The sequence below is a fragment of the Meles meles genome, chromosome 3 (assembly GCF_922984935.1).
Source record: "Meles meles chromosome 3, mMelMel3.1 paternal haplotype, whole genome shotgun sequence".
NCBI lineage: Eukaryota > Metazoa > Chordata > Mammalia > Carnivora > Mustelidae > Meles > Meles meles.
In genome coordinates, this window is record NC_060068.1 from 78,733,107 (window position 1) to 78,761,037 (window position 27,931).

Consider the following 27,931-nt stretch of genomic DNA (forward strand, 5'->3'; position numbering starts at 1 on the left):
AATTTTCCAATTCTTGAATTTTGGAAATTTCAGGAAAGAGAACAGGAGGGCTGTTCCATTTAAGAGAATGGTGGGGACTGGTGCAAGGAAAATTCTGCTGGTCCATGCTCCTCCTCCTTTTGGGAACACAGGATTTGTTGGTTTGGGTCCATACTGTATGCCACCCCTACCCACATATTCTTCCTAACAGCATACATCCCTAAACTTCTCATCTAAATCATTCCCTTTATGAACCTATGAACACTCTTTCCTTAGTAACTTTTAGGGACTTAAAGTATATGTTCATTGCCTGACTTCCCATTACTTACATGGTTCAAATTGTTTCTCGTGACTGTGCCCATGGGTCTTATGCCCAACTTTGCTTAAGCTGGAACTGATGTGTTCTCATCCCAAAAGAATGACTGGTGCCTTTTGGTTTCTTGCCAGTAATAAAGTACTGCTTACCAGATAAACTACTTAAACTTAGAGAATGTTGTTGGCAAGGATGTGGATGAAAAAGAACCCTTGTGCACTGTTGGAGGGAGTGTGAATTGGTGCAGCCACAATAGAAAACAGCATTATTTGCAATAGCCAAGTTGTGGAAGCAACCCAGATAAAAGGATAAATAAAGATGAGTGGTATGTTTACATACCATTACATACCAATACGGAATATTAAGCAGCCATAAAAAGGGATGAAATCTTGCCATTTGTGTCAACATGAATGGACCTGGAGGGTATTATACCAAGTGAAGTAAGTCAGATGGAGAAAGACAGATAACATATGGTTTCACTTATATGTAAAATCTAGAAATAAAAACAAATGAATAAACAAACAAAAAGAAACAGATTCATAAATACACAAAACAAACTGATGGTTTCCAGAAAGGAGGGGAGTGGGGGGCAGGAAGATAGGCAAAAGGGGTACAAAGAGAGTGAGAGATAGAAGCTTTGAGATTATGGAATAAGAGATGGGGGTAAAAGGTACAACATAGGGAATATAGTCAATGGTATTGTAACCGTGTTGTATGGTGAGAGATGGGAGCTACACTTGTGATGAACATAGCATAATGTCGAGTTGTTGAATCCCTATGTTGTACACCTGAAACTGGTGTTAACGTTGTATGTCAACTCTACTCAAATAAGAAAACATTTTAGAGACTGTTATTATTATTATTTTTTATTTAGTATTTTCTTTCCTTTCCACTTTCAAGGCAGGTTTAACAACTTACTTTCATCCTGGAATAAACTTGAAGAAGATACATTATGCTAGTATCAAACTTTATGAGAAATTAGAAGAAGAAACTGGACAGGTAAATGCATTTAACTTGAAATTGTCTTTTAGGTCGATTTCTCAGAAATACGTAGGATTTCTGAAGAAGTTGGACATACCATCATTAAAGCTGTGTGTAGTGACATTAATGGCATGTGAAATGGTTCACATGGTAGGGAAATCTGATGGGTGTTTCAGGTAAGAATCCCAAGTGTGCGTTACTATCCATTTGATTTTCTGAAGTACATTTCCCATGTAGTTAACCACTCTTCTTGATTTTTTTTTAAATGAGGAAAGGATACAAAGAAGCTTTCAAAAATATCTTTAGTCAGTTACTATATCTAGAAACTAAGAAATCGGAGCGTTTCAGCAACTGGATTACAAAGGAGCCGAAGGATGCCTGCCAGATTGTCACACAGTTTTGAAAAGTACTTCACTAAAAGCCCTTCCCTTTTATTTTTATCTCTTCTCATACTTATTAGTGCTCTTAAAATAAAGTGGCGGGCAAAAACTCTCTGTAGGCTAAGATAGGAATTTACTTAAAATTTTCATGTTGTTTTCCTTGCCTGAAACTATCAAATGGCTCCCCACAGTTTGTAGGCCAAAGGCCAAAGGAGGAGAATCTTTATCAGCTGAGCCCTGCCTGCTTTCCAGCATTTTCTTTTGCCACTCTTTATTATGTTCATATGCTTCAGCTATTCTTAATTACATATATTTTTGAAATGTGCTGGGCTCTCAGCCTGAAACAACATCTTCTTGGACCCCATCTCAGTATTCACCCTCCACCCTTCCCCAAAGTCATCCCCCTTGAGAAGCTGTCCTTGACTTTCCCCATCCACCAGTCAGGCCAGCTGAGGCAACATCTCTTGGTTCTAATGATATATAACTTTCTTTTATTTTTTTAAGATTTTATTTATTTATTTGACAGAAAGAGAGTGAGCTCACAAGCAGGGGGAGCAGCAGGTAGAGGGAGAGGGAGAAGCAGGCTCTCAGCTGAGCAGAGTCCCACATGGGGCTCTATCCCAGCACCCTGGGATCATGACCTGAGCCAAAGGCAGATGCTTAACTGACTGAGCCTTCCAGGCACCCTAATATGTAGAATTCTTATAACACAAATCACAAATCTCTCTCTCTCTCTCTCTCTCTCTCTCTGTTGTGGTAGTTGCTTTACTTTTGGTCTTCCTAGGGACTAAGAGAAACTTGAGGGCAAGGAATCCATCTTTGATCTCTGTAACCCAACGCCCAGCTGAGTGCTTGGCCAACTGAAGGACTTCAGTGAATGTCAAATAAATGTGTGTTTCCACTCACGCTTCAGCTCATCACTGCAACATTCTGATTCTTTATATTCCTTTTGTTTTTAAATTTAATTTTATTTCTTTTCAGTGTCCCAAAAATTCATTGTTTATGCACTACACCCAGTGCTCAATGCAATACGTGCCCTCCTTAATACCTACCCCAGTCCCCTCCAAAACCCTCAGTTTGTTTCTCAGAGTCCACAGTCTCTCATGGTTCGTCTCTCCCTCCGATTTCCCCCATCTCACTCTCCTCTCCATCTCCCAATGTTTTCCATGTTATTCCTTATGTTCCCCAAGTAAGTGAAACCATATGATACTTGACTCTCTCTGCTTGACTTATTTCACTCAGCATAATCTTTCCTCAAATCCTTTGTCTTTCTCGTTTTCATAGGGTTTTCTTTTCCTCTTCCATGAACACTATCCCATGTTACGGTAATTATGCTTTCAGCTGTCTGCCTTTCACCCGCAGACTGTAAGCGCCATGCCTGCAGGTTCTTTCCTTCCTGTTCACAGCAGCATCTCTGGGGCTTACCATAGGGTCGGTCACAGAAGAGCCAGTGAGTAAGTAGTTGCTGTGTGAATGTATTCTTGTAAGACACAAAGATCTTATATAGTTATCTCTTGCACCGTAGGGTAAATCTCTTTTTTGTACGCTCGCATTTTTATTGTGCTGCAGAGGAACCATGTTTGAATGCCAAATAATGATTTACTTACATGTTTCTATTGCCATGATTGTCACAGGTGGTGGGATTCCATCAGCCAGGTAGTATCAGAATTGCCACAACTCCTGTAAGGGTTGATGAATTTAAATATCAGATGACTCGGACTGGCTGGCATGCAACAGAACAGTATATTATTGGGCCGGAAAAAATTCAGGAGATGTTCCCTTTACTCAACATGAATAAGGTATTTATTTCCACCATTTGTTGACTTGAATTAGGATTAGAAAAATTTACTTTGAGAAGTTTATTAAAGGTAGAAAAGCTTTGCGCACACATTTGGAATGGCAAAATCAGATGATAAACGCTGGAATCTGGGTATGTAACAAGGTGAGCTATTATGTAGGCTAAATGAAATATAAAAGCATAATGAAAAAATTTATTAGTTTTCCACCTGTGACAACTGAGGAGGCATTTTTAATACCTTTCTATTACTGTGTCCCCCAGATCTCAGGGTTTCCATACATAAACTTCTGTTTGAGAACTGCAGAGAAAATAATTATCTGGTATGATAAATATGCATATAGACAAGCTGTCTTATTAAAACTTTTTACAAAATCAAATTTAGAAGTGCCACCCTATGTAGCTCTGCAAATATCACCGAGGTCTTAACTGTACTCCCAGCAAGCTCTATGTATTCAGTATTCAGGTATTGATCTAGTTTTAACCAAATTTGGCTGAGAAAATCTACTTGGGAATTTAGTAGCTTTTTTTTTTTTTTTTTTTTTTTTGGCTAAGCAGTAATCCCATTTGGATAATAAGCATGACTAACACTATACAACACTACTGCATAGATTTACGTACCAGCTACTATGCTAGAGGCCCTTTATATGCATAATTTTACTTAATCTTCACAATAAGATTATACAATATATATTATCACTGCATAGGAAATTGCAGTTTAGATTATTTACGTAATGAACTCGGGCTCATCCCGCTAGAAAGAGCAGAGACCGGAAGCCAGGTTCTCAGACTCCATTGTGCACACTATTCAAGTTCGCCACCAGGCGGGGCTGGTGAGAGAAGCAGGGGCGTATGGTCCTCCTTAGTGACTACAGCAGGACCTGAACTGAACTGGGGTGGCACCTTGTATCATTGATCTGGGTGCTGGGGTTGTTTGCGCTTGGGAGTCTATAGACGTTTAGATGGATAGGCATTCTCTTGCCTGTAGTTTTGTGTGATGACAGTGTGGTGACAGACTGAGTTGCACTGTCTGCATTGAAATTGCATCACTGGGGGCGCCTGGGTGGCTCAGTGGGTTAAACCTCTGCCTTCAGCTCAGGTCATGATCTCAGGGTCCTGGGATCGAGCCCCACATCGGGCTCTCTGCTCAGCGGGGAGCCTGCTTCCCCCTCTCTCTCTACTTGCCTCTCTATCTACTTGTGATCTATCTCTATATATCAAATGAAATTGCATCACTGTAAGGTTATGCATATTATCTGTTTATATGTCACTGTTGGAATGCTTTGCTGGAAGTCCCCACCATCACAGAGTTTTCTCAAAGGTATTCGGCAATGGAAACATATGGGAAGAGTATTCTCTGCATCTAAGGGCAGGGTGCCAAATCAAATAGATAACGGGATTACTGCAATGAGACATATCCATTATAAAATACCGACATGACATTTGGAAGTCTACAGTAATGTGAATTCCATTAAAATCAAAATAAGTCTCTTGGACTAAAACTGTAAAAAGAGATTGGATTAGTAATCAAAATCTGCCCACAAAGAAAAGACTGGGCCCAGATGGCTTCACTGGTAAATTCTATCAGACATTTAAAGAAGAATTAATACTAATCCTTCATAAACCTTTCCAAAAATAGAAGAGAACACTTCCCAACTCATTCTAAGAGGCCAGTATTGCCCTGATACCAAAACCAGACAAAGACATCACAAGAAAAGAAAGACAGGTGAATATTGTTGAATATTGGTGCAAAAATCCTTAACTAGCAAACCGAATTTAGCAATATATAAAAAGGATAGTGCATTTGTGCCAGGGATGCAGGGTTGATTTAACTTCTGAAAATCTGGGACACCCGGGTGGCTCAGTGGGTGAAGCATCTGGCTTCCGCTCAGGTCATGATCCCAGGGTTCTGGGATCAAGTCCCACATGGGGCTCCATGCTCCGCAGAGAGTCTGCTTCTCTCTCTGCCTGCCACTCCCCCAGCTTGTGCTCTCTCTGTCTCTCTCTCTCTCTGATAAATAAATAAAATCTTTAAAAAGTAACACTTGAAAATCAATCAATGTAATGTGTCACATTAATAGAATAAAGGACAAAAACACAGGATCATTTCAATAGATGCAGAAGACAGTTGATAAAAGCTCTTTGATAGTATTGGGTGCTCAGGAGATTTCTACTGAATGAATAAGACCCAAATATAATACTGCACGGTGTTCCCTCTATCAACTTGGTTCATCAGACTGTCATTCTTCTTTGTTTCCCTATGGTACCTAGCCTGATGGCCTACCGCAACATAGATATTCAAGCATTAGTTGTTGAATGACTAAGTCAAGTATACATTTTCCTGACACCTATATGCATTTAACATGTGAAGTTGTTAATAGTATTGAACAATGAAATATAAATAATTGATCAATTAGTATCAGATTGATTGCAAATGTCAGAAACTAAAATGGTAATGCTTAAACACGACATAAGTTTCTCTTTCATTTAGACAGTCCAGGATTTGAACGGTGGCTATTTTCTATGAAGATTTAAGGAGCCCAGTTGTCTTCTAGATCATTGCTCTGTCATTTCTAGGGTGTGTCTCTTCTTTCTTATTCCAAGAATGGCAGCAGCTAGAGCTCTAGCCATCATGTTCTGCATTCCAGACAATAGGAAAGAGGAAGGACAAAGAAGGGACAAAGGTCATATTATAGTGTTTTTGTTTGTTTGTTTGTTTGTTTAAGTAGGCCTCATGCCCAGTGTGGAGTCCAACTCAGCTTAAACTCAAGACCCTGACTGAGATCAACACCTCAGTTGAGATCAAGAGTCAGACAATTAACTGACTGAGCCACCTGGGAGCCCCATGCTAGTGTTTTCTAAAAAATGATTCATGAAAGCTGCCACTTGACGCTTTCATTTGTATTTCACGGACCAAAACTTAGTAATTCTTCTAGCTACCAGCTGGAACTAGTAACTGCCAACTATTGGAAATTGTTCTTAGTGGCTATGTGTCTAAATAAACATTCAGTTTCCATTACTGTGGGGGGCAGGGGAGAGAATGGATGTTGGAGACAGTTGCAAGCCTCTCTCCAACAGCGTGTCTACTTAACACTCAGTGTGAGTCCTGCCCCTGCCTGAGCTTTGATAAAGGAAAAGGAAGGACAGACTGATCAATCTGATGCCATGATGCCCTTTTAAAGTCCAGTTTTACTAAACATTTCCTGGCAGGATACAGTTACACTGAATAATGGGTAAGTTTTTGTTTCAGTATTGACTCTTTTATGATTAATTTAGGTTTTAGCTGGACTGTATAATCCTGGAGATGGTCACATTGATCCTTACTCTCTAACTATGGCCCTAGCTGCTGGGGCTAGGAAATATGGTGCCCTTCTAAAATATCCCACCCCGGTGACTTCTCTGAAACCCAGGTCTGATGGAACGTGGGATGTTGAAACGCCACAGGGATCTATGAGAGCGAATAGAGTTGTGAATGCTGCAGGTAAGCGTCATATATAATGTATATATATTTTTGAAATTAATGGGCTCTTTCAAGTGGCCAGACATGTGGCCATAGAGTAAAGTTTTACACTATGCACATTGTTGGGCAATACTGTAATGTTCCCGAGATGGACATTTTGTCTGTTTCTAAGCTACAAAGGCCTCCCTCCATCACTTTGGTTTTGGCATGTGATGCCATTCTGCCCTTGGTTACACATGGAAAGTTGGTGTTCTAGTCCATCCTGTTTTCTTCTACTGCAGATCATGTTTTGTTAATTATGCTGCTTTTTCTCTTCTGCATTCACTCTTTGTTTATACTAATAATCAAAATCTAGTGTGCAAATTTGTGAACATCCTTTTTGTTCTCAGTTTGCTTTTGGGGGCAGAGTTAATAATTTGTGTTCTCTCTCACCCATTTCTGATTGGTTGACTCCAGTCAAAAAATGTTTAACCCTGGGGTGGGTGCCTGGGTGGCTCAGTCGGTTAAGCAGCTGCCTTTGGTTCAGGTCATGATCTCAGGGTCCTGGGGTCAAGCCCTGCATCAGGCTCCCTGCTCAGTGGGGAGTCTGCTTCTCCCTCTGCCCCTCACCCCACTCATGCTCTCTCTTGTGCATGTGTGCTCTCTCTCTCTCAAATAAATAAGTCTTTAAAAAATGTTTAACCCTTTTCCTTCCAGAACATTATTAAATATATTTCTCATATATATACACATACATATATATATGTGTGTTGATATATATAAATATATATATATATATATATATATATTTTTTTTTGCTGTATTACAACTGAGGCTCAGAGTAGTGCAGTCAAAAGGGATATTTGAGATAACAAGTCACTCATTTTCCATTGTGGAGACCAAGGTCCAGAAAGGTTATGTTACTTGGCAAAGCGACATAGTTAACGTTGGAGCCAGGACTTGGACCTGGGTTTTTGACTCCTGAGTTAATACACTTTCTAACAGGTCATCTACCTATGATGTCATTTCCAACTGTCACACATACAAAAGTGAGTTCTTGTGCAAATGAAAATGCTTATGCAGTCTAAACTGGACTAATAATTTGTATTTACCTGTGGTTCAGAGTGGTTAATTTAAAACCCAAAGTAAGCTGGAGGCAATAACTGATTTTCTTGCGGTCTGCTCTTTGAGTCATTGCTTAAATTTTAAAACAAAAATAATCATTATTTATCAAGTGAAATGTTATGTCCTTGAAGACAGGTCAGAAACATGGACCCTTAAGTTCTTTCCTCTAAATTAGCAATTTTTGATTGATGTTATTTATTTAACAAAACATTTAATGTTCCAGAAAAGTCATGTCTTCAATATTTAAGAGTTTAAAATAGTATTTCTGAATTATTCTAATCCATGCCCCCCATTTGAAAAGCATAAAAATCTCAGACTTTCTTCAATATCATTTGAAATTCAAAATAATGTGAAAGGACTTGACTAAAAAATAACAGCAGGGGCGCCTGGGTGGCTAAGTGGGTTAAAGCCTCTGACTTTGGCTCGGGTCATGATCTCCGTGTCCTGGGATCAAGCCCCGCATCGGGCTCTCTGCTCAGCGGGGAGCCTGCTTCCTCCTCTCTCTCTCTTTCTCTCTCTCTCTCTCTGCCTGCTTGTGATCTTTGTCTGTCAAATAAATAAAAATAAAAAATAAAAATAACAGCAAAAGCATAAAACATTGCTTTGTTTTTGAGCCTCACCCCTCACCCCCAATCCCTATCTGAGACCCCCCCCCCCATTCTGTTAGAAGATCTAAGGTAATGAAATCATTCATCTTTTTTTTTTCCCATTTAGTAAGGACTCTTTCTAATCTTGCAACTTTATGGTCTCACAGATTTAGTCCCTAAAAACACTGGGCCGTTTCTAGAGTGATAGCAAACTAAACAAACACACTCTGACCTCCATACCCACACCCGGGCAGACATCGCAAATTGATCACTGTGCTCATTTAAGATGCGCTTGGGCATGTGCCCCCATTTCTGTCACCATAGTGCGTCAGGCAACCACTCCCAACTGACACTTTGAAAAATCACGTAGAAGAACTTATTTAACACATTTATTTATCATTTTCTGAAAATGGCAAGCTTAGGTTTACATAGTTCATTACTGCTGTAATAAATTTTTTCTTTACTGTGAGAAATAAGGAATCACTGAAGGTGAAGATAGAATAATTCTCAAGGAGATCTCACCTAAACAGTGAGTGTCCAGATGAAGTTTTCCATGCAGCTATGAACTCTGGTGGTGTGATTGGGGGAGGGGAGGGCAATGGCAGGAGGAAAACAAATCCTGGGAAATAGGTTGATGGTGTAGCCCTGTGTTTACCACTACACGAAAACAAATTCCTGGGATTGTTCTCCGGGATGTCCTTCTTTGTCTTTTGCTCCTGAAACTTTTTATCCAGCCCCATCTATGTCCTTTCCCATCCTCGGTTCTTAGTAATCCAGGCAGCTCCTTCTTTAAAAAAAAAAAAAAAAAAGATTTTATTTATTTGAGAGACAGAGACCGAGTGACAGAGTACAAGCTGGAGGAGGTACATAGGGAGAGGAGGAAGCAGGCTCCCCACTGAGCAGAGAGCCCGATGCGGGGCTCGATCCCAGAGCCCTGGGACCATGACCTGAGCCGAAGGTAGAGGCTTAACCCACTGAGTCACCCAGGCATCCTATAGGCAGCTTCTTCTTGAAAACTGTGTGAAGAACCATGCTGTCTCCATGTTCAATTCTTTATCTCATTCAGATCATATCTCTGGCCCATACTCTTGTTTTTTCATTTCTTCCTCCATCTCTTCTCTTCCACTGGGTAGAAGTTACTGGAGGAAATTTAACTGATTGCATATTTGTCATCCATGGAAGGTATAGAAAGGTGTGTATTTAATTATTTGTAGGTCTGTTTTCAAAAAAAAGTTTATTTAAAGTATAAAAGCTCCCCAAAAGGTAAGTCTCAGTAACTGAGGGCAGAAGTTTGGGCATGCCTGCTTCTAGAATTGAAGCTAATAGAGATTCAATTTTATGAATAAAACAACCATCCATGGAAGGCATTGTGCTAATGTGATTTGAGAATGTGTGGCTGATGGAATGTATCCCAGAGTTACTCAGTGAGACGGGGATGTTTCACAAATTCAGGCAAGGCCTTCAGGCCAGCTCTGAAATCTAATTAGAGTAACCAGGATATAGACTTGGAAATGTGACCCCAATGAAAAGATATAAATACCACTATTATCTACTCAATTGAACCATAATCTGCTAGGAGTTTCTTTATATGAAGTCATAACAGAAGGCAGCTGAATCTTCAGGATATTCATGAAAAGGGAAGTCTAAAAGTAAGAAATGGACCTGTTTGCTGATGTGTCTCCAGGACAGTCTAGGGCAGTGGGGTTCTCTGGCCCAAAAACACATGTATTCCCAACACTGTGACTGGGCAGATGACTCCTTTGTAAAATGGAGGTAATAGTGCCCATGTCAAAAAGTTGTTATGATCAGTAAATAAACTAATAAAGTAGAGGACACAGAACAGAATCAATACCACATAGTAAGCAATAAAAAAATTAAGTGTAATAATTATGATTCTAGGTATTTCTTCGAAAGCCTTATCCATGCCACCTCCCTCCCAACCCTCCCCCCATCCCGGGGAGACGGGCATCAGTTTACTATGCCCTCTAGGTACAGGCTTTAAGATTACCCACCTCCCATTGGGAGATGGAGAGGAGAAGGGAGTTGAGGGAAATTGGAAGGGGAGGCGAACCATAAGAGACTATGGACTCTGAAAAACAACCTGAGGGTTTTGAAGGAGCGGGGGTGGGAGGTTGGGGGAACCAGGTGGAGGGTAATAGAGAGGGCACATACTGCATGGAACACTGGGTGTGGTGCAAAAACAATGAATACTGTTACGCTGAAAAAAAAAAAAAAAAAAAGATTACCCACCTCCTTTCACTTGCTCTGCTGTCATACAGCACCCATTATGCCGTACATTTGGTTCTCAAGATAACGGGTGTAAGAATCGCCAGAGGCCGTTTACCAGACTTGAGAAGAAATCTAACTGAAGTGGTCTGAGTGGGGATTCCAAGCTGTATTTTAAATAAATGCTCCCGGTGCTGTGGGGTCTGCTTCAGATGGTCTAAAAAACAAACAAACAAACAACAACAACAAAAACTTTAGAGAAACACTACTACATAGATGTTCCTACAGGAGAGAGAATGTAGTAACATTATTCTTGAGCAAGCAGAGCTGAAAACCAGTTTCAGACACTCCTAGCATCTATGGATGAAGTAGACTACCCTGTCTTTACTACCTGAAACTTTTAAAATTTGTTTCATTCTACCCACCTAATGTGTAGCTCAGGGGCATGAACAGAAACAATTTGTTACGATGTAAGCCTCTTCTCTGTGTGGTGAAGAATGTTTCTCCTGACTTCATTTCTAATTGACTCATTAAGTCTGAGATAACTGGTAAGCTTTACTTGAGAATTTTCCTAACATGGTAAATCAGAAATATGATTGGATCATGCCAACATGAAGCCCAGGGTTCAGCCAAAAACGAATTGTTTAATTTTGCCTGATACTCTGCATCAAAGAATGTCACTGTATAAACCATTATCATCACTGTATAAATGATCTTACACAAGTAAACGTATCCGCGAACCTTCGCTCTTCATTTTAAGTCCATTTCTATTAATCATTGCATTTTTTTAAAAAATGGGAGACATTTCCAATAACGTTGTTATTGACCCTTCAGTTGTTTCTCGGGTTGAAATGGTAGATTTTAGTGATTCTTCCGTATTTGTCTCTCTTACCCTTGAACTTGGTGGGTGGGTGATGTAGCAAGAGTTGAAGTGTAATTCTGCCAGATTTAGGTTAATTTTCATGGCAAAGAGAGGAAGAAAATGCCAACAAACAGCCCACTATAGGGTAAAACAGCGTAGAGCTTGTGACGGAGTTCAAAATCGTAGAGCTCTAGAGTACCTATGCGTTTGTATTCACTGTATTTTAATGATCAAGTGCATTAATAAGCAAGCAATTAGACTTAGAAATTCATAAATCTGTTTGACTAGGACAGAATTTATTTTCTTCAATTTATGTTTTTAATTGGAACTAGTGTATTGAGGATACTGTAGTGGTTTGACTTGCCAGGCTAAATATTTTGTTTTTTCAGATTTTAAATCTGCTAGAGTTGCATATAACTAGGATATAGGGCTTTCCTGTATTTTCCTGCAAAGTCCTGACATTGGAAATTCATATCTTCCCTCTGATAAAAATAAATTAAATCTGTAAATTATTAAAAGGCCAATAAGAGACTCTAATGCCCACAGATATGATTTTTGGTTTGCAAATAGACATCCATTTCTGGGACTATTAAACAAGTACGGCCAGTTTAGCCATTAGGCCAGAACAAAACAACAGAACACAAGGATGATGTTTAGATAGTTAAATAGAAATAAGTTTGGACAGATAGAGTACATAGTCAGGGTTCCCAGACTGATTCATAATTGATAATTCTGTACCTAGCTCTGAATAATAACAGAGGCTCCAGAACTCATTACTAGATTCCTAAAAAAACAGAAGCAGAAATGGTTAAAAATTAAGAGCACATCCTCTAAAGAAATAACCTGAATAAGATTCTCTAATCATTTGAACGATTACTCAAAATTATTTTGAAGTGAACAAGCAATTAGAACCTCTTCTTCCCAAATAATCCACTGATGGGTCAGGTGACACCACTTCCCTGCCCTATAATCATTCTAGATTCTGAAATACCTTTACGTAAATAAAGCTTAGATTTTTTTTTTTTTTTTTTTAGTCTTAGATTTTTAAAATAAAGTCTTTCCATTGCAAGAAAACCAGTAAAGTGTGACAATTCCAGAGTCTCCCAGTGGGACCTTGGGCATGTCTCTCTCCTTCTCTGGACTTTAGTTCCATATCAATCAAGGGTACTTTGAGCCACAATTTCATTCCTTCTTTTACAAAGTAAAAATACCATTCATTCCCATGGGCAAGACAGTCCCAGCACACACTGGAAAATGAGGTACACTCTCATAGGGGAAGTCCTGCCCACATAGGAGCCCTTTCTGTTTTTCTGTGGCTCCTCATCCCTCCCTACTCTGGACTCCTGGTTCCTTCATGCCCTTTGCAGGAAAGGATCTTACAAATGTATTCTAACTAAACTTTTACAATAATAGATAAAGCTTACTGTGCGCTCTCTCCCAAAGTATATACGTTTTCAAATTTTAAGTTAACAGCACAATTCTGTATTTGTAGAAACTTAGGTGTCAGTAGCTTAGGGAGAGGAAGGCCTGGAGAATGGAGGGGACTGACTTTCAGGGCTTTCTTTTGCATAATTATTATGTTGATCACACCGAGCCCCTTATCACTTAATCAGTGCTCTTTCAGGAACAGGGTCAGTCCATTACTGTCTTTCTTATCAACATTTGTACATTTTATATAACTGGGTTGTTTATTTTTCCCTTCAAATAAACTTGTTTTTGTTGTTGTTTTCCTGCCTGCCTCCTTTTGTTTTGGAGTTCCCTTAGATTATAGACACCTTTAAAACACTGGGGCAGGGTAGAATACTGTCTTCTCTTCCCCTGCTTAGTTTTGCAATGACAAAAGATTTGAAATCGTTATGACATTCTGTTGACTTTGTCATGCATACTAAAGTCTTCTAAATATTTTATTTAAAAATAAATTGCCATATTAATGTCAGATGTGGTATGCTTACATATGGGGTACCATTTTAAAATGATATTTCTTCTTTAAGGATTTTGGGCTCGTGAAGTAGGCAAGATGGTGGGACTTGAACATCCTCTCATTCCGGTCCAGCATCAATATGTTGTTACATCGACCATACCTGAAGTGAAAGCTTTGAAACGAGAACTCCCCGTGCTCCGTGACCTGGAAGGCTCCTATTATCTGCGACAGGAAAGGGATGGGCTTTTGTTTGGTCCATACGAGAGTCAGGAGAAGATGAAAGTGCAGGATGCGTGGGTCACCAATGGAGTCCCTCCAGGTGGGTTCCATAAACGCAAGCATGTGCAGGCCAGTCATATGTGTTTTGTCTTCTCTGTGGCTGGGGGCTGGCTGGAGAATCAGATGACATCATGATATGAGACTACCAGATACCTGGGACTTTGGAGGTGCGTGGTTTGTGATAAGCTCTGTTCTCATGTCCCTTGGAACTATCACAGAAGGAAGTAAGGAAAGAAAAAAGAGGCCGTTGGTGATGGAGAGGCTGAAGAAACGTATCTTCCCATGGTTTGGAAGTCTTCAGGTCATTTTTGCCTGCCTACGCCGACCTCCTGCCTCCCTCTTTTTCCTCAATCCCCTACCTATTTGGTCGAGTTTCCAAATTTGGATATGGCTGCTATTGTGTTTTGATGGCTGGAAACATGGAAACATAATGGGTATCAGAGACAGGATTTCCAGTCTGCTAAGAACGAAAGCTTCAGAGTGCATCACAGAGCAGGATAGGCTGGCCTGCAAACTGAAGCCTTCCCCTACTACATAAATAGCTTAGAAGAGCCCTATGCCACAGCGGAAGGAACTGTAGTTTCTCTTTCAAGTTCTATAAAGGAGATGGACCTGTTTTGAGTTTTCATGAAAAATGTCTACAGAGCTAGATTAAAGATGGAGGTTACATAAGGAGATAAACAATTAAAACAATCTATAGAAAGTGCTAAAATGTCATTGGGACTCTGAAATAAGGGATACAAGGAAATGGAGGAAATTGTACTTCTAGAATTATACTTTTGATAATTGCACTTGGGATAGGGGATGAACCTCTCTTCTACTTCTCGGTAGACTTTTGCCCATGTTACATCAGATGGTCACTTAGCTGCCTTCCACAGAAGTTTGGCCACCTCCAGCTATCTGAGGGCTTTTGTCTTGTTGTGTGGCCTCTGCATGTTTGGGCCTGTGTGGGATAGCTCCTGATCTCAGAGGGAGGGCTGGTCGCCCCCCAAGAGCCTTCCTTTCTGCTCTTCCCTCACGCTGGCAGCCTCACTTACAGATAAATGTTGAACAAATACTTAAATAATTCCACCTGGAGGGAGAGCCAGGGTGTCAGCTGGCCCTGGGTGCATGCATGTCCCGGTCCCAGCCTACTGGTCTGCAGCCCTCCATGCAACTGACCCAGTGCGCAGATCACAGGAGGAACAAGCTGGCTGGCTGCTATGTGGGAAAGTCACCAGTCCCCAGCTCATCTGCGGCCCTGCCTTCATTCACAGTACCTTTGAGGACTGAGAAAAAGATTGTTCCAAGACCCTGTCTCTTTTCTCAGAATTCTAGCCCTCAGATACTTGGGGAAACAGGCTTGAGGAAGGCGGCCACCATGCCCTTCCTTCTCTGCTGAGAGCTGAAAGGCATCTGGAATCCCTTATCCTCGATCCTGGAGTAGTTTTCTGTTTATCCCCCATGTCCTGACATGACTTTGTAAGCTTGCATTTGCCCTTACCTGGGAGGATAGAATAGATGTAGGCTAACGGAAGAATAAAAGCTCTGTCTTGAGAAACAAGTAATTGTTTTTTTTTTTTTTAAATTATGGTTGGATTAAATGTCAAAAACTCTTAATATACCTAGATTTTTTTTTTTAAGATTTTATTTATTTATTTGACAGAGAGAGATCACAAGTGGGCAGAGACGCAGGCAGAGAGAGCGAGAGTGAAGCAGGCTCCCTGCCGAGCAGAGAGCCCAATGCGGGACTCGATCCCAGGACCCTGAGATCATGACCTGAGCCGAAGGCAGTGGCTTAAACCGCTGAGCCACCCAGGCGCCCCAATATACCTAGATTTAAATTTATTATTAATGAAAAAGTTGACTTTCATGATTTTTATTGTTTCAACAAAAATAACATTATTGTGCTCAGTTATGTGATGGGTACCTATCTGCTGATAGTGAATATTAAGTTTAGACTTTAAAAAAAAAAAAGGAAGTACCTTCCTAAAGACCATCTTTACATGTAAGCTAATTCAGATTTAGGTCACTTTAGAGTACGTATCAGGGCAGCTGTGGCATCCTGACCACAATGGTATGTCTCTTGCAGGGTTTGGAAAGGAGCTCTTTGAGTCTGATCTTGACCGAATCATGGAACACGTTGAAGCTGCCATGGAAATGGTTCCAGTCTTGAAAAAGGCCGACATCATCAATATCGTCAATGGCCCTATCACCTATTCTCCTGACATTCTGCCTATGGTGGGGCCCCATCAGGGACTCAGAAACTACTGGGTGGCTATAGGCTTTGGGTGAGTATCTCCATTTGATTCAACATTTATTACAGAGTCAAGTTTTTTTTTTTTCTTTTTTCAATGGAGTCAAGTATTTTAGGTAAGTCTTGTCTCCTAATCTCAGGCCAAAATGGAAAGTAGTGGTGAGGCAGAGAGTTTTCTTCCTTTCATGACCATTGAGGTATGAGGAACAAAATTTTTTTAAAGATTTTATTTATTTATTTATTTGAGAGAGAGAGAGAGCATAAATGGGGGGAAGGGGAGAGAGAGAAAAAGAAGCAGACTCCCCTCTGAGCAGAGAGCCCGATTCAGGGCTTGATCCCAGGACCCTGAGCTCATGACCTGAGCCAAAGGCAGACACTTAACTGACTGAGAAACCCAGGTGCCCTGAGGAATAAAATATTTGAATTTTAAAATAATTACTATGGATTATTAATGGTTTAATCACTGGTATAGGTTTTAAAGCTTATCATACAGAAGGGCAATTATTTCCTGGAAACTTCGCTTTGCATATTTCCTGCCATTTCCATTATTCATGTCTCTTTTCATGCTGTATATGTTCAGATTGGTCAATTTACCCCAATCTTACAAGGATGTTTTCATAACACAATGTGACAAACATAATTCTTGGTATCAAATGAATAATGTATCTGATGCATTTTTCACTGTAATTCATGTGTGTTCAACATAATTTACTTCTTTATGATACCTCAGGTTGCTTACTACTTATGATTCCATTACTCATTTGATGTTTCATCTTTAATATTTGTCCCATTAATTTGGTGAATATTAATGTCAAGCCCACTTTACCATCATATCAGAGCTTCTAGTATTCTATTTTTCTACCCCATTTTATTTGGCCATTTATTCAGCTAATATTAATGATTGCTAGCTCTGTGCCAGGTCTCGTGGTAGGCAGTGGGCTACAGCTGAAGGCAAGGCAATGAGGCCCGTCCAGAGGCACAGGCCTGGTCAGCATGCGGTCCTGCCAATACAGTACAGAAGCTGTGGTCTGAATTGAGAGAAATGGGAGACAAACTTACTCGGACTTGATGATTGATTGCATTAGGTCTTGAGGAAGAGAAAAAAAATAGCAAATGATGACAAACTATCTAACTTGACCTTGACCCCTGGTTGGATGCTGGAACTGTGGGGAAAGAGAAACCAGAAAAATAATGAGTTTCATTTTTCAGAGTTTGGGTTTGAAGTGTTAAGTTTACATCTGTAACATCTAGGGGGCAAAAACCAGTCGAAGGTATAGGGCTAGGGGGCATAAACTAACTGAGGGTTTAGTTGATCACCAATAGCATCCATATGCAGGCATGTGCATGTAGGAGTGTTTCTCAAAGTATGTTACTTTCATATCTTCTTTGGCGGAATGCCTATTCATATCCTTTGCCCATTAAAAAAAACATTATTTGTCAGAGTGCCTGGATCGTGCAGTCTGTTAAGCATCTGGCTCTTGGTTTTGAGGGTCGTGATCTCAGGGTCATGAGATTGAGCCTTCGTGGGGCTCTCTCTCCCTCTCACTCTACCTACCCTCATGCACATGCTCTCTCAAATGAATAAATAAATCTTTTTAAAAATTATTTGTCTTTTTATTGTTAAGTTGTGGGAGTTCTTTACATATTCTAGATATAAGACCTTTATCAGATTTGCAAGTTTTTTCTCATTCTTTGAGTTGTCTTTTCACTTTCTTGATGGTGTCCACTGAAGCACGAAAGTTTTAAATTTTGTTGAAGTCTAGAATGTGTATTTTTTTCTTTTTTAGCATGCAGTTCTGGTGTCATTTATAAGAAACCATTTTCTAATCCAAGTTTATAAAGATTCATACCTATGTTTTCTTCTGAGAGTTTTATAGTTTTAACTCCTACTCTTAAATCTTTGAACAATTTTGAGTTAATTTTTGTAAGTGGTGTGAGGTAGGGGTCCAACCTTGTTCTTTTGTGCATAGCCAGTTATCCCAGCACCATGTAGAAAAGACTGTTCTTTCCTCATTGAATTGCATTGGCTTCTGTGATATCTTTTTTTCTAACACCACTCTGACGCCAACATCCAATTTTCTAAGTCTCCTACACCAACTGAGTATCCAGCAATTCAATTCAATTCTGATGCTAACTTCCAGAGTTAGTGCAGATCCCACTGGTTAAGGACTCAGTCCCACAAAACTGTCTCCACTTTAGACACCAATCTCAAGTTCCGTGGATCGTCTGTTCTTCTAAATGACTGACCATAACGTGGGATTTCCTACAAGCCCCTTTTCAGGTTTGATAACTCACTGGAATGACTCACAGAAATCAGGAAAATACTTTCTTTCACCCATTTGTTATAAAGGATACAACTCAGTAACAACCAAGTAGAAGAGATACATGGGGTGAGGTCCGGGTGGGGGGATGTGGCGCAGAGTTTTCATGCTCCTTCTGGCACACCACCTTTGTAGCACATCAATAGGTTCACTGATCTGAAAACTCTTTGAACTCTGTCATTTCAGGGTTTTATGGAGGTTTCATTGCATGGGAATAATTGATTAAATCATTGACCATTGATGATTGACTTTTTTTTCTTTGACGATTGAACTTCTTATGACCAGCCCCTATCCTAAAGCTATTTAGTCCCTCACGTACCTCTCACCCCATCTTGAGCCATCTCCTTAGCATACAAAAGACTATGAATTCCAGAGGTTATTAGGAGTTCTGTGCCAGGAAATAGGGACAAAAATCAAAATATTTATTTTCTATTATACCATGACATCCTTGTCAAAAGTCAATTCACATATATGTATGGGTTCATTTCTGGACTCCCAATTCTATTCCATCTATAGGTCATGCCAGTACCACGCTGTTTTAGTTACTGTAGCTTTATAGTAAGTTCTGAAATTGGAAAATGTGAATCATTGTTGTATTTCAAGATTGTTTTGGCTGTTCTGGGTCCCTTAAATTTTTATATAATTTTTAGGATCAGTGTGTCAATTTTTGCAAAGAAGCCACCTAGGATTTTCTCAGGTATTGCATTGAATCTGTAGAGCAACTTGGGGAGTTTTGCCATAACAGTATTAAGTCCAATTCATGGACATGAGGTGCCTTTTCATTTATTTAGGTCTTTTAAAATTTCTTTCAGCAATGGTTTATAGTTTTCAGAGTATAAATTTTATACTTCTTTTGCTAAATTTATTCCTAAGTCTTTATTCTTTTTCATTCTGCAATTGACTCATAGAATTATTGATTTAGTCAACAACTATTTGTGGATCATTGGCCATAAGCCGTGCTTTGAACAAGCAGACAGTATCCCTGGCCTATATTATTTAATGGAGCATTTATTACTACTTGCCAAGGAAATTAGGAAGTTTCTTTCTTTAGGACATCAGTTACTGATTATCTGGAAGTTGTATCTAATTGCATGGGGCTGATGTTGCATTCCTGCTCTGATTGTTCTGGGTAATTTTCCTAGATTGTAGACATTGGGAGGTGGATAGGGAAGATGATGATGTCCGTGAATTCTCCACCAACACCATTAAAAAAGCGTGTGCAAAAGAAGACTAAAGCTCAGGGTGGTTATGGAATTTGCTCGAGGTCACACAGCTAATACCGGCAGAAGAAAAACCATACCCAGGTCTCTCTTACTCCATTCTTATGTTTAGCTACTAAGCCAGGGGCTCCCAATAGTTGTTTTGGAACACTCAGTTGTGTGGCATTTTACATATAACTTGTTAATGGTTGGAGAGCTGAAGTTTGTCAAGGATTTACTTTCTGAAAACAAATTAGACTTGATTTGGGATTCTCCCCAGCGAACAGCGCTCTGCCCTACTTGTTAGCTCATATACATTCTTAAAAGAGAGAAACATAATGGTGTAGCAGTGAGACCAAAGGAAACTATGGCACAGCCCTGGCTTGGCCCAAAGTGTCTGTCAAGAATGTGAATACTGTCGGGGCACCTGGGTGGCTCAGTGGGTTAAAGCCTCTGCCTTCGGCTCAGGTCATGATCCCAGGGTCCTGGGATCGAGGCCCACATCGGGCTCTCTGCTCCGCGGGGAACCTGCTTCTTCCTCTCTCTCTGCCTGTCTCTCTGCCTAGTTGTGATTTCTCTCTGTCGAATAAAAAAAAAAAAAAAAAAAAAAAAAAGGAATGTGAATACTGTCTGTCACATGTGTCTTGGCTGAAAATTGTCGAAGGAGTGAATTCCAGTAATAAGGAGTGTACACTGGGGTCAGGTGAGTGGGTCTGGATCCTGAATCTGCTCTTTATGAAAGGGTGATCTTACTGAACCTCTGTGTGGGGTCTGGTCTTCCTGTTGGTGAAATAAAAGTGTTAAAGAATAAATCAGCTGGTATACGTTAGATGGAAGCAATGCCTGGCAAAGAGCAGTCACTCAATGAATGTCAATAAAACTTTACACAATTTCAGGCCTTATAAACGGTATCTCTAGCTCTCAAAAATGACGGCTTTTGTATATCATCCATGGACCTGGATGAATGAATTTTAAGCATATTTAAACATTTTTATTACCTTCTTGAGACTTAGTGAAATTTTTTATGGGTGATTGTGATGACCCATGTCACTTTTTAAAATGACTCAGAGAAGTATAAATTGTTGCCTCTTTATTCTCTCTGAGGAATATCCTCATACCAACTTTAGTCATTCTTTTTTGTTTTTTAAAGATTTTTTTAATTTGAGAGAGAGAGCATAAGAGAACACAAGCTGTGAAGAGGGAGAAGCAGGCTGCCCATTGAGCAGAGAGCCCGATGCGGGACTTGATCCCAGGACCCCGGGATCATGACCTGAGACAAAGGCAGATGCTTAAACAACTGAGCCACCCAGGTGCTCCACTCATTCATTTTTATAAAATAGCCAAATTGGTATCTTGTTGGAAAAGTTAGTTAACATTTAGTCTTTTGCTAAGGTGCTCCCAAGCTCTCAGAGTGATTCTAGCTGTAAGGATACATTTGGGATACTGGAATTTCTGGTATTTTGAGGTCTGCCCCTGTCGCTCCTTTTCTTGGTCCACCCCCCCCCCCCACAATGACTTTCTGCTCATCCAATTACTCAGATGCTTCTCTTGACCTAAACCACAGACAGACCTACAGGAAAGTCCTCCATGACTAGCATGAGTGGGTAGAACTGCACGCAGCCAGTGTGAAACTGTGATTCCTTCATCTGAGATCAAATTATCTGCCACAGTCATGTTCTTGGTTTTAAAGCATTGTCATATAGAAATAGCAAACAAGCCAACCTCTGTCACCAAGTAACCCATTTGTTGCGAAACACAGGGGACGGTGGTCCTTTCCCTCCCCTCTCCACAATTCCCTGGGTGAGTGCCTCTTCCTCTGAATGTTTCTGAGATCAAGGTTCAGGTACCTGCACAGAGATCCTCGCCTAAGGAGACTTGAACTAAACTGAGTCTGAGAAGAGGTGCTTGTGCCCCTCTGCAGTGTACAGTTTCTCCTGCAAGCTTCCTGTCACTCCAAGATACTCCTAGCTCCCGGGGACGTGGGGCTGGGGGCTGAGGAGATCATAACTAAGTCTACCTCTTTGTTTCCTTTCCCCCATTTTCCTAAAGTGAGCCTCTTCCCTAGCTAAGAGCTGTAGGGTATTTTGCAGGTATGCGTCTCTTGAAACTATGGAAACAAACTAGCTATCGAGTCAGGTCCCTTTAATTTAGATGCCTAAACATTTTTTTTTTTTGAGAAAAAAGATTACATTATGTTGTCGAGTGTTCTGAATAGCACAAAACACTCCAACTTGGGGGACCTGTAAAATAGTTAGACATGTTTCATTATTTGAAGATGACATATGTTAGTAACAGTGTATTTATCTCTGTATTTTGAAAGATATGGCATAATCCATGCTGGCGGGGTGGGGAAGTATCTCAGTGACTGGATCCTGCATGGAGAACCACCATTTGATCTGATAGAACTGGATCCCAATCGCTATGGCAAATGGACGACAACTCAGTACACTGAGGCCAAAGCAAGAGAGTCATATGGATTCAACAATATTGGTAAAGTGCAAATTTACAGTTATCTACAAAGTGTATTCTGAATCGACTTGCAGTGCCTCTGATTTGAGCTGCTTGCTATTCTGTGCACTGGGGTAGGAGTACGTAGGGATTCTGATAAGCACTATGCCTTTAAGACACAACAAGGAATCTATGTGAATGTGTATATTTAACATCAGAGTGTATCAGTGATTTTAAGGTCTAAGTCTCCTTTTACACTATCCTTGGATAGTTATATAAATGATAGTTTGGCTTTTTTAACAGAAAATTTAAAAAAAGATTTATTTATTTATTTGAGAGAGGGAGCAAGTGAGTCAGGGGAGGGGGGAGAGGGAGAGGGAGAGAGAGAGTCCCAAGCAGACTCTGTGCTGAGCCCAGAGCCCGACTTGGGGCTCCATCTCAGGACCCTGAGATTACGACCTCAGCTGAAACCAAGAGTCAGTCGCTTAGCTGACTGAGCCACCCAGGTACCCTTTTACATAATTTCTTAAAATTGTAGTATAGTTGACATACAATATTATGTTAGTTTCAGGCATACAACATAGCATTTTGACATTTGTATACATTATGAAATGGTCACCACAAGAAGTATAATTATTATCTTTTAAATAAGATATATATATATATATCTATATATATGCTTCTGGGTGTTAAGAACTGTGTCTTCTATTTTTTGAACGCCTTCAAAGTTGTTTATAGTTTTAGTTATATGCTATTTAGGTACTAGCTTTCCTTTTTCAGTTGGTTATCCTAAAGAAGAACGATTTGCCGGGAGACCGACTCAGCGAGTCAGCGGGCTTTATAAAACCCTAGAGTCTAAGTGTTCCATGGGTTTCCATGCAGGCTGGGAGCAGCCGCACTGGTTCTACAAACCAGGTCAGGACACTCAGTACAGGTAAGTGAATGATGTAACCTACCTGAGGCTCCGAATGTAGAATGAAATTTTGGAGATGGAATGGAGGGACATAAGAGAAATGCTCTGTTCCCCGCCCCACGCCCCCACTCCAAGTCACTTCACCCCTTTCCCAAGAGCATTGAGCATCTTCCCAAAAAAGTTATTTTCTGGCAGTGGAGGCATTAGTCTATGCCATGTGACACTGACTTGCATCTAGGACCCCTGTGGCCTCCAGAGTCCTGCAGCCAGCTGAGGTGAAGTGTCTGCTTGGCATTTCCAGGAGCTCAGAGGAAACTTCCCCACCCCCTCCACATCCCCGCCTGACTTCAGTTGGCTCCTAAAGATGTGTCCTGGTTTAGGAGGCCTGGTCAAATCCCATTGAATGGAAATAGTATGCCAACATGGATTTTCTGTTGATCAAGGAAGAGCTCATAGCAACAGCTTTCTAGTGTGTGTGCAGTGAGTCATGCAAATTATGTGTACCATTGATAAATTAGGGGGAAAGATCATTTACTTTAAGCTAAAGCATAGAGCACATCACTAAAACAATTCTCTGAATTCCTCTAAAGTTGTTGCCATAGTTGCACTTGGATTACCTGCCATTGTTGTCATTTGGGATTAATAGTGATTACATATTTTTTCTCATAAGAATCCATAAACCAAGAGAAAACAAATAGCAAATCTAGAAATTGTTACTTCTCTCTCTCGATCTCTCTCTCTCCTTTTTGGACTTTCCATTTTGTGTGTTTAAGCAGATTTTAATGTCTACTTTAAGACCAGATCTAAATGTTATAAAGGATAGTAGAGTCCCACTTATTGATTAATGAGTTTGGGCTCAGTAGACAATCAGTCTAGAGTGTCTGGGGACAAAATACTGGTTCAGTTTTTCCTAAATGACTCAGGTAAATGCCAGATCTATTCTTTACCCTTGCTTTTTGGATCTGACCAGTTTCTTCTATTATTTTAATAATTAAACAACTGAAAACTCATTTAGCAGACAGTTGTCTGTTTTGCAGTTTAAATACCACATTAGAAGTCACCTCCATCGAGTAGAAAGGACCCTGCATCAGTCAGTGGACTTTTGTTCCAGGCCAAGCTCTGTCATTTACTAAGGCAAACACCTTAGAAATCACCTTATGCCTTTTCTCTAAAAAATGAAGATGTTGAACCAAGTCCTTATTCTGGGTGTGGACCAACAGCATGAGCATCACCTCTAAGAATGCAGAGTGTGAGACCCTGCCCCAGACCTGCTGCATTAGAATCTGCATTTTAACAAGTATAAGTGATTTGTAGTTGTGTCAGTGTTTGAGAAGCACTGGAGAAGATAGCCGTACCCACTCATACTCTGATTTAATTATATCCAAAAAAAGGTGATATTTTTTACATGCTCCCCAGGTGATTCTAGTATGCAACCAAGACTGAAAACCGCAGGACTGGTAGACTTCTGTTGCCTCCTTCCAGATCTGAGAGCCCGCATGTCCTATCATAATCTCTACTTAATTAATACTACGTCATTCACTCCAAAATGGGTCAAAGGAATAGAAGAGCACCTTTAAAAAAATAAATTTCTACCATATATGTATGATTCAGAGAACAGAACGTTAGGTTGTACTTTTTTCCCTCAAGGGGATTTTCTAGATTAATAGCATTTAATAAATATTCTGTATTTTTTTTAAATGAATGATAGTTGTTTTATGACAAACATTGTGTTTCAGGCCCAGTTTTCGCCGCACAAACTGGTTTGAGCCTGTGGGGTTTGAGTATAAACAGGTTATGCAAAAAGTAGGGGTTATTGACCTGTCACCATTTGGCAAGTTTAACATCAAAGGCCAAGACTCTGTTCGATTGTTGGACCATCTCTTTGCAAATGTCATCCCAAAGGTAAATAACCTTATATGGGTTCGAGGGTCAGGATTCTGGCCTGCTTAATTCTCTGTTCTCTCATTTTTTTTTTCCAGTTAGTATGTTATTTTAGAACACCTAATGATTTCTGTATGAATGCTGGAGCTCTTCAACCGACCATGAATATTCTAGCTAATTTTCTAATTTAAATTTTGTTGAATGAATTATCATCCAAGGACCTTATGACTTTGCTAAATTGTGTCAGCAGGGAACTGCAAAATTGACTCCAGTGTAATTTTTATGACAAATAGTTATAATTATCATTGAAATTAAGAACTTCAAAATTAATCTTGGGTTTAGGTTTAAAGATAGTTCACACAATTGATATAAATGGTAAGATTCAGATGTTTTTCATTGTTGACACTTGCATTTTTATTTCCATGTTGTGTTAAAAGGATATGTAAGATTTCATCTGCATCCTGAGGTAAATTTAAATGCTTCTGTGTAGGTGGGTTTTACGAATATAAGTCACATGTTGACACCGAAAGGTCGAGTGTATGCTGAGTTGACTGTTTCTCACCAGACTCCTGGGGAGTTCTTACTGATAACTGGTTCTGGATCTGAACTTCATGATCTTCGGTAAGTATGCACCTAATAAGAAAATTTTATGTGGGTTATGTACTGACTCAGTCTTGCAGTGAGCTTTTCTTTTGCCAGTAGCTGAAAGTACAACTTTAATTCTTAAACCTTTTTGTTTCAATTAAACTTCATGTCTTTTATAGGAAATTATTCGAAGTGAGGGACCCTGTCCCCACTCTTCCCCTCCAAGAGTAATCCATTCGTAGGGTTTGCTGGTTCTAAAAATATTAACTCCCAATTATTAGACATCATCAAGGGTCAAAACTCTCTTTAGACGTTATCTCAATTAATCCTTTTAATAGGTATATCTGCAGGGTCTATATTATTCCCATTTTCATATGAGAAAACTGAAGTTTGACTTAGAGTAACTTGTGTAAACCAGTCCTTTTGATTCTGATGCCCGTGTTCAGTCCACTTCAGTAAGCGCCTTCCCTGGATTATCTTCCTCCTTCTTCATGCTTTGTGCTCTCTGGCCCACAGCTAGATTTAAATCATTGACTTGCCACGTCAATCCTTCACGTGAGTCTTTGGTCTATGATTTAGTCTACTATCAAATCTGTAGTCTTTAGTATTCCAAAAATATTTCAAATGCTATTGTTTAATAGATGTCTTACTCTGAGATTCTCACTCTGGTTGTAAAATGATGCAAAGTATACCCTCCAACCCAAGATTTATCTTAGTAGCATAGCTTTGTGTAAACCCAGATGATCATTTTATGTAGCTCCAGGGACTCTCAATAAATTATAAACAAACCCTAAAACCGGGTTCCAATAATTCATCAAGACTTAGAAATTGAAACAGTCTTTAGAGTTTTTATTGTTTCCTTCTGATCGTCAAAGCAATTATGTGTCTGTTGGCAGGCACATTATTAACCTTTAGCAGCACAAATGGGCCTTCTGTGTATAGGTATTAGAGAAAATTTGGATTCAAATTAATTTTTGAAGATCGAATCATTAGTTTAAATGCAATTGGGCTGTCACTATTTAAAAGAATTATGTGGCAGAACTTACTTAAATTGAAGGCTCCTTCTGTACTGTGAAAAATTATCCCCAAATTTATAAGTGGGTGATTTAAAGAGAATCACTTAACATCTCTGGGACTCAGTTTCCTCCACTTAAAGAATTAGGTTGTTATACGAAATGACACTCTGGGGACTTCCTGGTAATTCTAGACACAGAACATGTCTTCAGAGAATTAATATGTTACCAACATGCATTATTCAAGCAAGATTTAACACAATGTTTGTGACTCAAATGCAGATGGATTGAAGAAGAGGCTGTCAACGGTGGATATGATGTTGAAATTAAAAACATAACCGATGAGCTTGGGGTCCTTGGTGTTGCAGGGCCCCATGCAAGAAAGGTTCTTCAGAAACTGACCGCTGAAGATCTTAGTGATAATGTTTTCAAGTTTCTTCAAACCAAGTCTTTAAAGGTTTCAAACATTCCTGTCACTGCTATTAGGATATCTTACACTGGTAAGAATTGGAAAACAACTCTCTAAAATTTCAGAGGAGGTCTCTAAAATGTCAAAGAAGCAAGCACAAATGAACATATGCCTGTGCGCACACATACACACATGCCCTTGCAGACACACACACACTGACTTTTATATAACTGTGGAGGAAGATTTCTCCTGTCCAACTCTTAAAATAATAAGTCTGTTCGTTCCTAGTCTGGGAGAGCCATTTCCCAGATTTCCAATCATTGTTTCAATCCCACAGCATCTTATTATTCGGAAGGGTAGATTAAAAAGTTGGAAGAGGATAGCTGTTAGAATAGTTAGAAGGGTTGACAGCATATTCAGGTCAACTGACTCTAGGAACATTCAAGATGGTTTCCCATGGGGCGTCTGGGGGGTTCTGTAGGTTCAGCACCTGCCTTTGGGTCAGGTCATGATCCCAGGGTCCTGGGATCGAGCCCCACATTGGGCTCCCTGCTCAGCAGGGAGTTTGCTTCTCCCTCTCCTCCTGCTTGTGCTCCCTCTCTGTCAAATAAATAAACCTTAAAAATCTTAAAAAGAAAAAAAAAAAAAAAGATGGTCTCCCATAGATAAAATCTCTTATAGAGACCTTAAATGTATCAAGTACCTCTGTTCAAGGATTACCATTAAGGCTCTTTTAGGGAAGTCTTCTTATAGCACCTAACCTCGGGCACAGTGTGTATTTGAAATAGAAATGAATGAATGTTCTTCGGGTCCCCATTGGTGCTGTGGGCTCACTTCCAACTTGCTCTGGCCCTCCTTGTTCTTTCACACAGTACTTGGTGCCCGGGCCTTCATTCGGTTACACGTTACTCATGTTCTGGTGGTGTCCTGGAAAAACACATCAGCATCAACCCTCAACACTGGGGAACAAGGAGAACATACAGAAAGGGTAAAGGCTATAGTTCTTCTCTGGGCTTCCACTGTCCACTTCCCCCATCCT

General features: G+C 40.0%; 1 protein-coding gene across 2 annotated transcripts in view; it reads left to right on the top strand.

Annotated features, from left to right (window-relative positions):
- DMGDH (dimethylglycine dehydrogenase) overlaps window positions 1–27,931 on the top strand; it is a 64,147-nt gene that overhangs the window by 8,196 nt on the left and 28,020 nt on the right. The window contains exons 3-12 of one of the 2 annotated variants that reach the window (XM_046000310.1): window positions 1,193–1,291; window positions 3,288–3,452; window positions 6,725–6,929; window positions 13,679–13,927; window positions 15,959–16,157; window positions 21,964–22,133; window positions 22,872–23,025; window positions 24,741–24,906; window positions 25,376–25,506; window positions 26,766–26,983. In XM_046000310.1, coding sequence (XP_045856266.1) covers window positions 1,193–1,291; window positions 3,288–3,452; window positions 6,725–6,929; window positions 13,679–13,927; window positions 15,959–16,157; window positions 21,964–22,133; window positions 22,872–23,025; window positions 24,741–24,906; window positions 25,376–25,506; window positions 26,766–26,983 — 1,756 coding nt within the window. The remainder of the gene's footprint in view (window positions 1–1,192; window positions 1,292–3,287; window positions 3,453–6,724; window positions 6,930–13,678; window positions 13,928–15,958; window positions 16,158–21,963; window positions 22,134–22,871; window positions 23,026–24,740; window positions 24,907–25,375; window positions 25,507–26,765; window positions 26,984–27,931) is intronic. The other variant, XM_046000313.1, reaches the window with a different exon arrangement.